Below are 8801 nucleotides of genomic sequence, written 5' to 3'. Positions count from 1 at the left end.
GGGCAGCCGGCCGCTGGTGGGGGGGACCTGCTGGAAAGGCCCTGGGGGAGCAAGGGGAGGCTCGGCCATCCTCGCAACTAGCGCTGTCGCTTTTCCCCGCCGCCTGCGTGCTGTGCCGAGGGCCGGTGCGGGAAGCCGCTTCGGGGGTGTCCGTGCCCCCACCTCGGTTATCTCCGCGCGGGTATCGGGCGCGGGGAGGCTCCGGCCAGCCGCGCCGCCGCCTCGTTGATGAACAAAGGCGCGGTCGTGTTCGTATTGATGCCCTCCCCCCACCCCGTCCCCTTACCCCGGGGAGGCTCCGGGGCAACTTTCCCCCGTTCCGAACGGGGCGTCTGGGCGTGGCTATGCTAACGAGGGGCGTGGCCTCGCCCCCGCGGCGGCGACTCGCAGGCGGCCATTGGCTGCGACGGGGCCACGGGGGAGGGAGGAGTGGTGACGCAATGCAAATGAGGGGGCGTGGCGGCAGAGGCCCCGCCCCCCGCCCGCCGGGGCTGCGGGGCTCGTGTTCGGCGGCGGGGACAGTCAAAGTGGCTCCCATAGGGAGAGACGGCGAGTCCGCCCCGGCGCTGCGGGAGAGGGAGGGGGCGCGGGCACCGGCAGCCCCAGGGTCTCCCTCCGTCCCTCCGTCCGCGCCGCCGCCGCGGGTGCGCCCCTCTCGCTCCCTTCCCGGCGTGCGCCCGGCTCCGACAACTCGCTTCCTGCGCGGCTGAAGGAGGGAGGAGAGAGCGCTTCGGCTGGGAGAGGAGAGAAGAGAGAGAAAAGAAAGAAAGAAAAGAGAGAGGGGAAAACGGGGGGGGGGAACTTGCCTCTCTTGTCACTGGAAAATGACACTTGATGTAGCAGAGCTTGCTGCAGCTCTTGTTCGTCCTATTGTTTCTTAAGCTGCCATCTGAGATTTTTTTTTTCTTTCTGCTGCCATCCGAGGGGTGTCTTCATACAAAAGGGACTTCAAGTACTCCTCCGATTTGCGAACGTTGCAACCACCCCCAGCACCCCGCCAGCCCCTCCAAGAACCCAAACAAACTGCACACGCAGCAAACAGCAGCAACAAAACTGGGCTCTGATTGCCTCTGGATTTTTTTTTTTTTAAATGTGCGTGCTTGTGTTTGCTTTCTCTGACTTGCTTTGATTCCAGAGATCAGCTGCTGACAGGAAAAAAAGCGAGAAAGGAAGAAAAACACTTATAACGGTCCGCCTGGCGATTTTATCACTTTTTTTTTTTTTACTTTTTTTTTTTTTTTTTTTTTTTTTTTTTTGAGTAAAGAAGGAAGATTTGCGCTGTTGTTTCTGATTCATGTTTGGGATTCAGGAAAGCATCCAGCGGAGTGGGAGCAGCATGAAGGAAGAGCCCCTCGGCGCGGGGATGAACGCGGTGCGGACGTGGATGCAGGGAGCCGGCGTCCTGGACGCCAGCACAGCCGCTCAGAGGTAGGCAGGCTCCGCGCCCGCGCCCCGCTCCGCGCCCCGGGGCGCACGTCGCCTGCAGCGCTGATATCCGCGGGCAGCGCCTTTCCCCCCCGCACCAACAAAAAGCCGGCTCTGGAGCTCTGCTTAACAGCAGTGAGTTTCGCATAGATCTTACCGGTTAAATATTTATTCCTCTTGTCCCTTGGGAATGATTTTTTAATTAAATAATAACAACAATAATAAAGGAATACGCGAGTTTCGCTAGGCAGGAATAGGTGAGTTTTAATTTCTCTAGCTCCTTGTGTGCGCACGGAGGAAAGAGTTTTCAAAACTCTGTTTGCTGCTGATTTAGTCGTAGATTCTCCACATGACACTTTCCTCCTCCGATAAGCAGCGAGTCGTGCACGGATGTACATCCAAAATATATTTATCTACCTCGCTTACTTATCCTTGTCAGAATCAGCTAGAGAACCTTTTGCAAAATTCCCTTCTTTTCCGATAAGCAGGGAGTTTTACAAAGCTTTCTGGAGGAGAAATTTAATTCGAAGCCCCTTTGTAAAACCGCTGCCACTTATCTTAGATTAAAAAAAAAAATAATCCATTTTGGATTTGGTAAAGCTGTTCCCAGTCTCGCTTTCCCTCTTACTTCTCTTTCTTCCCATCCTCTTTCCCGAAAAAAAAAAAACCCAACAAAAACCAAACCAAAACAAAAACAAACAAACAGAAAAGGTAAAACAAACCTTCATGCTGGATTTGCATCCTGAGCCCTTCAACCGGCATCATCCAAGAAGTTTAAGGTTCACATCTCCCAGTGTCTCTCTCCTCGCTCCGCACCCCTCCCTTTGGAGCCCTCTAAGGAAGGGAAAGTTTCTGCTGGGACAACCCTGAAATATTTCAAATTGTCTCCTGGGCTGCCGTCGCGGTGTTTACCCACCACTCCGGCAAAGGGAGGAAAGGCTTGCAGGACTGAAACTGAAAGATAAGGCACATGGGCGCTTAGGTGACAGCTTGGACCCGAGTTTGAGAAGTGGCAGAACCAATGCCGCTCCGCAGGGCAACGCGCCGGAGGGGCTGAGCGCGGCTCCGCCGCCATGCAGGGCCGGCTGCGGCCGGGCACGGCCCCCGGGGAGGGTTGGTGGGTGCTGGGTACCAGGGGCGGGGGGCTGCTTGGCACAGTGTGGTAGGGTCTGTGCCGATTTCCCGGCTCCTCGGAGTTTCAACGTGGTCGCACTTGAGCCCGCCTTTCACTTGGCCTGAAGGGAAGAGCTTCGGGAAAACTCGGGGGAGGATGCTCAGCCCCGAGGGAGTCCAACCGGCCCCCGGCGGGGGAAGGGGCCCGAGAGCCAGATGGGGATGGTGGTGGAGGAAGGGGGGCGGGAGGCCTTGTCGTCGGAGGTGCTGCTAACCCGACTTTTTCTGGTCCCAGTGGAGTGGGTCTGGCCCGGGCTCACTTCGAGAAGCAGCCTCCTTCCAACCTGAGGAAGTCCAACTTTTTCCACTTCGTTCTGGCTCTTTACGACCGGCAGGGGCAGCCCGTGGAGATCGAGCGCACCGCCTTCGTAGGCTTCGTGGAGAAGGAGAAGGTGAGTAGCCCGGTGGCCCACGGGTCTCGGCTGCCTCTCCGAGCCCTCCCAGATCTGCTCCCCCGTGGCCGTTTCACCGGCTTGTCCCGGGAGTCACTGCTGCCTCCCGGGCGCCTCGCTCTTCCCGGGCTGGCGGACAGCGAGATCCTTCGCTATGCCCGGGGCAGGGGCGGGGGCTGAGAATTGCTTCATTCAACCATGGGGACACCCGGTGTGTGAGTGATAGAGAAGCTTCATATATATATTTTTTTTCTTTTTCTTCTGGCCTCCCGTGTCCTCTAACTTCAGGAAGCTAACAGCGAAAAGACCAACAATGGGATCCACTATCGTCTCCAGCTGCTCTACAGCAATGGTAAGGGCTGGGAGCCCCCGGTGTCAGCCCCACCACCCCCTGCTGCCTCCTCGGCTGGAAACCCACCAGCTGCCCCGGCTCCCCTCCGCTCTGCGCATCCCTTCGCTGGGGCAGCTCTGCTGGGACACGGGCGGCTCCGGGCAGGAGCCCCGGCGGGCATGAGCCCTTGGGCGAGTCCCGGCTGCTGCCAGCCGGCCCCGCTCCTCACACCTCTGCCTTGTTTCAGGGATCAGGACGGAGCAGGATTTCTACGTCCGGCTCATCGACTCTATGACCAAGCAGGTAGGTGCTGCGAGACGCCGGTGGAGGAGGAGGAGGGTCTGTTTTAGGGGGGTGGCAGCCGTCGGGGCGGCCCTCGGAGCGCGGCGGGGCGGCCCGCGGAGGCGAAACCCGCCCTCGTCGTGGAGCCGAGCGACTATGTCCCGGCGGGGAAGGGGCTGCCACTTCCCGCAGGGCACTGCCGCCTTCCCCGTTCCGCGCCCGCTCAGCTCTCCCCCGGCCTTCGCGTAACTGCGGAGTCTACAGGGACAAGCCTCGGGGACCGACCCAGGCGTCGGGACTGCGAGGTGGTGCGGAGGGTCCCCGCGGGACCCTGCCCACTGCCGGATTTTGGAGCTCCGAAAAACATAGGCGGCCGTTCTAGTCAGGGCTGGGGCTAGTTTTGCCGCTTAATTAATAAGAATTAACCTCTGGCCTCTCCCTGCCCACAGCAACGCCGCCAGCACAAGTCGCTGCCCTGGCGCAATGGCTGTGTTCGTCCTTTCTTTATTCCCGGTGCCGCCGGGTCCCTGGGTGAAAGGAAGAGAGACCGGATCGTGGCACGCTTGCATGTCGCAAAAGCCCCCGAAACGGGGCGCGGGGAGCGGCGAGCTCGGTGCTGGGCTTCGGGGAGGGCTGCAGAGCAGCAGACCTTGACAATGGATTAACCTGAATTTTTAGCTTGCTCTTTAACTTCCCGACCAGAGTAGTAACATGCGTGCCTATCTGTGAAAAAAAAAACAAACAACAAAAAACCAACAAACCAAAACCACCACCACCAAAACAAAAAAACGCCCCAACCAGTTTTCTGTATCAAAACAGTGTTTTTACAAGGGGACTATCTGAACAAACGGATTATCTTTAAAAAAAAAAAAAAAAAAAAAAAAAAGTTACTCTAGTTATTCTTCTGCTTCTGTGAGAATATTTTTCTCTTATAATACGTTTCTTTTAAATAGTTGTTTCTAAGCCTTTTTATCCTCAAGATCTGTTTTTTCCCCCTCCTAATCTGTTTTACTTGTTAAAATTAATTCTTAAACTTTATTTAGGATAAACATTAAGCTCTTTTTGTATTGATAGGAAAAGTCAGTCCCTCTATTGTCAGTAGGGAAAAACTCTTGGCTTATATTTGGGTTTCTTTTCTACAGCAAAACATTAAACTCTAAGGGCTAAGTTTGTTTTAAAAAACTCTCTTTGATGGTCCCAAACCATCTTTTCCTGCTATTGAAGACTGTCTTTCAACAGAAAAAAAAAAAAAAAAAAAAGGAACTTGGATGAATTTTACTAGGGAATCCGCTGTGTGTCTGAACTCTGTTAAACTGTACCCCTGCAAACAGAGACCATTCCTTGTAGCAGCGATATACCCTTCTACATTACAAATCTTTGAAAACATTTGCTGTCATCCCTTGTTTATCAGTCACAAATTAGTTAGTTTGTGTTAAAAGTAACAAAATCTTCCTGATATATGAACTCTTTTTAATCCTTTCGGAGATTATCTATTTCGCTGTAGAATGAGAGAGACTATCAATAAATATTGTCTTTAATAAGCTTTCCTATCATTACAGAAATGCAAAAGCCTCTGTTCATAATCCTGTTGAAAACAGAGCCCTGAACTCTTGTAGAGTAGCGGATTCAAAATAATTTTCTTAACAAAGGCATCTTGCATATGAAGAGTTCATCCTAAGGCACTGTTTGACCTCTTGGTCTCTCATTATTATCAAGCCATCAGAGGGTCTTTGGAGAGAAAGAGGAAAAAAACCACCCTGAAATACAGTTTATTTGTCAAACCTACCATGTAGCTTTAAAGTACATTTACAATGAGGGAGGAGAAGAAAAAATCTGATTTCAGGAAGTCTTAGAAAACCGAGGTTAGTGCAAATTACAGATTTTGGGGAAAGTGTAGCAGGGCTGAGAATTGAAGATTTAAAATAAAAGCTCTCTCAACTTATATAAGAAAACAGGGAAAGAAAGGCTGGTTTAGATACAAACACGTTTGCATATTATTTTCATGAATATAATTTCTTTAGGCATGACTATAATTCTATAATTGCTTATGAAAAATAGGGCACTGTCATATCAAAACTGTGGCATGTGCTCCTCTGAATTTTTCAGGGGGGCTGGGGTCTAAATTTTCTCCATTTTTTTTTTTTAAGTGAAGTTATTTTAGAGTTGCGATTGCTTTGGTTACTGAACAATAATTAGGAAGTGAAGTACAACACATGACAAAAGCTAACCCAGATGCTGAATATATCATTTATGTTTATGACAGTGAATTATATAGAATATTATAAAGTAACTTTCAAATTATCAAATTGTAATTAAATATTTCAAAGACTGTCTGAAAATTCTTTAATTTTTAATGAAAGTTAAATATAGTCAGTCTACTTGAAGGTGTAGTATTTTAATGCATGATGCTCAGACAAACTGGATAATGAAATGATTATTTTTAAATGAAACTGTTGCAGAAAGGTACATGTTTCAGCTGGCAAGGGTGTTTTCAATACTCACACATGCACATTCACACACTCAATAATTGTGAATTCCCAGACTGAAATTACAGCTACTCTGAGGTTTCTGGTGGCAAATTAAAAATCCCACAGAAGCAAAGCTTGAGTGAGTTAGGTTGCCCAAATCATACAGGAAAGTATCTGTGCTCTTTCCCTAAGTTTATTTATTTATTTATTTTAAATACGGACAAATCAGATTTAAATATATTCTCTCTGTTTCACAGCTATCAGTTGTATGGTTTTAGCATAGCTGCAGGTTATTATGTTAAGGAAATAAAGTCAGATCTGTTCTGCAAATCAGACCTAGATTTCTGTATATAGGGTTGCTACTCGTGGATTTAACATAGATGTCCTATTAGCAGCATGCATTTTATCAGCAGGTAGGCAGTCAGGGCTTTGCTGTGCTGGATGCTGTGTGTGTCAGAAACAATGGATACCCCTGCTCCTACAGAGTTCTTGATCTGAGAAAGTTAGGGATTTGCTTGTGTGGCTGCTCTAAACTAGAAGCAGTGGCAGGAGTCTTGTTGTAGGTGGAATCTGGGGATCTCTGTGTTCTGGTCCACATGTATATGGTCTCTATCAGCTGAATGGGAAGCGGGGCTGGAGAATGGCTTTACTGAAGGAACCAAGGATTTTGTCACTGTACGTCCCAGGGCAGATCTGAATGTGCGTGCACAGCCCCAAAACACGAGCGTTCGTTTCAAGGGCGCTGCTTGGCAGCCTGGGCTGTGGGACTTCTGAATGGGAAACGCAGGCAGGACTGATCTCAAAGTGCACTATTTTTTGGTATATTTGAAATAATGTGTTTGGCCTTTGGTAGTGGCCCTAGGGAAGTGCTAGGTAAAGCGGGAATTATGTGCCTTTGAGGGGTCTTGCTGCATTTCTAAAATGTACATCCGTTGTTAAAAAAAATGTAAATACTACGCACAAATCGTTAACGTTTCAGGGAAGCTCTTTTCAGTCAGTGTAACAACATTCAGCATCAATACTGGATTAATTATGTTTTCTTTTATGTTATCTTGGCACCTCATTTTATGTCAGGATCACATTCCTAATGCATTCAAAACCCTGTAGGATCCCAAACTTTATAGCTGTTGCTTTCCGTAAAGCAGCAGCTCCTACCACAGTAGGTCTGGCTCTAACAATGACGCATTTTGAAATCGCTTGCAAAATATGAAATATGTCTTCTCTAATAAAACCAGAGCTTTTAGGCAAGTCTAAGCATTTTAATATGAGAGAAGAGATGCCTTGTATTTCTTCAGCTGTATTTTCATAACGTTGAGATATTTCACTATTAGGAAAGATGGAGGAAATAAATCTGAAATACTTGTTCCCCACCCATTTTTCCTTCAGCTGTTCTATTCCATAAGATATAACGGATGCTAATATGGCTCAGGCACCTTAAAAATCATAAGTTTTGCATGATAGCTATTGTCTGTTGCTGAGAGTCCTCATGAGTCAAAAATCCCTTCTTCAGACTTAGACTCTGTTTATATTTTTCTTTTTTTCAGTACTTAACTCTGGATGCAAATGGCTTTTTTGTTGACTTCTCTATCATTCTCTGATGTCTGCAGATATTTGATCAGCCCTCTATTCTGTGCATAGCATGATTCTTCTTTGGCAGCTACACGCATGGGAAAAAAAATGTTATCAATAAGTTCAGAGGAGCCTCAGCAGACTCCGAGAAATTTCACACAAACATAAAACAAAACCTAACCCCTGTGACAGGGAAAGTTTACATGCTCCAGATTTTAGCAGCTTTCTTGTGCCTTTGGTGAGATGTCAGAAGCGCAGGTGATTTTAATTTTCTTGTACAGAGAGGAATGGAGAAGTTTGGAATTTGCATGCATGATCAGGACCTGTGTTTGGGAAAATGTAAACTCATCACAGTGGAAAATGTGTTGTTTGGAGTCTGAGGGTGAAAACAAAGCTGAGGATTTTGGAGAGACTGCCTGAGCCAGATGGCCTGGTGCATTCCCAGTCTGGCAGCACAACTGCTCCCTCCTGTATAATATACAGCCATTTGTTCTGGGATATTTACGCTAGAGCTGTTTCCATGTGAATGTTTGAAAACCATTAAAAATTAACATATTAGGAGAGATAAATTTATTTAATTTGTATGAATATGTCGATAAGCAGGCTGTGTATCAAAGGCAGAGGGAGACTGGATAAAATAATTAGATGCTACTGAATTGTGCATTGAGAGACATGGCAAGAACTAAGCGTCTTCACCCTGGGACCCAGTGCTGTGCTGCTTGTCCAGGATAAACCTCCCTGGGATAAATTGAAATTTTGCCTGAGGAAGGGCTAAAAACTCGGGTAATTAAGGGTTAAGCATTCAAAGCCAAATAAATGTAATTCACAGTATTTTCTGTGTAGATATATAGCGGATACAAGCCTAATCCTCTCTTAGTGAAATTCTGGCCCATCTGAAGTCAATTGCAAAGCTCCTATTGAATTCAGTGGGGCCAGGATTTTATTTTCTCTCTGTGTCTATGGCTGAATACGTCATTCCAAATAATTTTACTTCTGGTTTTGAAAAGACCCTAATTTTAATGAGTTTTTCTTATTCCTTTATTTCAGTAAAGGATATAGTTTGTTTTGTGAAACAGATGAGGAATTTGAAAGCGAGTGGATTTAGATGCATGTTGGTTATTTCTCTCCTTCTCTTAATTTTTTAAAATCAAGGCCATGACA

At 47.8% G+C, this 8801-nt stretch overlaps 1 protein-coding gene across 9 annotated transcripts in view; it reads left to right on the top strand.

The window, feature by feature from the left end:
• Positions 1-480: 480 nt before the first annotated feature.
• The window catches only part of EBF1 (EBF transcription factor 1), a 271478-nt gene continuing 263157 nt past the window's right edge, over positions 481-8801 (top strand). For 3 of the 9 annotated variants that reach the window (XM_071758427.1, XM_071758425.1, XM_071758424.1), the window contains exons 1-4: positions 482-1428; positions 2834-2990; positions 3279-3342; positions 3569-3624. In XM_071758427.1, coding sequence (XP_071614528.1) covers positions 1295-1428; positions 2834-2990; positions 3279-3342; positions 3569-3624 — 411 coding nt within the window. In that variant the 5' untranslated portion in view covers positions 482-1294. Of the gene's footprint in view, positions 1429-2427; positions 2543-2833; positions 2991-3278; positions 3343-3568; positions 3625-8801 lie in introns of those variants that run through there. The other 6 variants (XM_071758431.1, XM_071758429.1, XM_071758428.1 and 3 more) reach the window with 4 other exon arrangements.

This window comes from Heliangelus exortis, chromosome 15, assembly GCF_036169615.1.
Source record: "Heliangelus exortis chromosome 15, bHelExo1.hap1, whole genome shotgun sequence".
In the NCBI taxonomy this organism is placed as follows: domain Eukaryota; kingdom Metazoa; phylum Chordata; class Aves; order Apodiformes; family Trochilidae; genus Heliangelus; species Heliangelus exortis.
The sequence above is the reverse complement of the archived record's forward strand: the minus strand, read 5'-3'. Positions and strand labels throughout refer to the sequence as shown.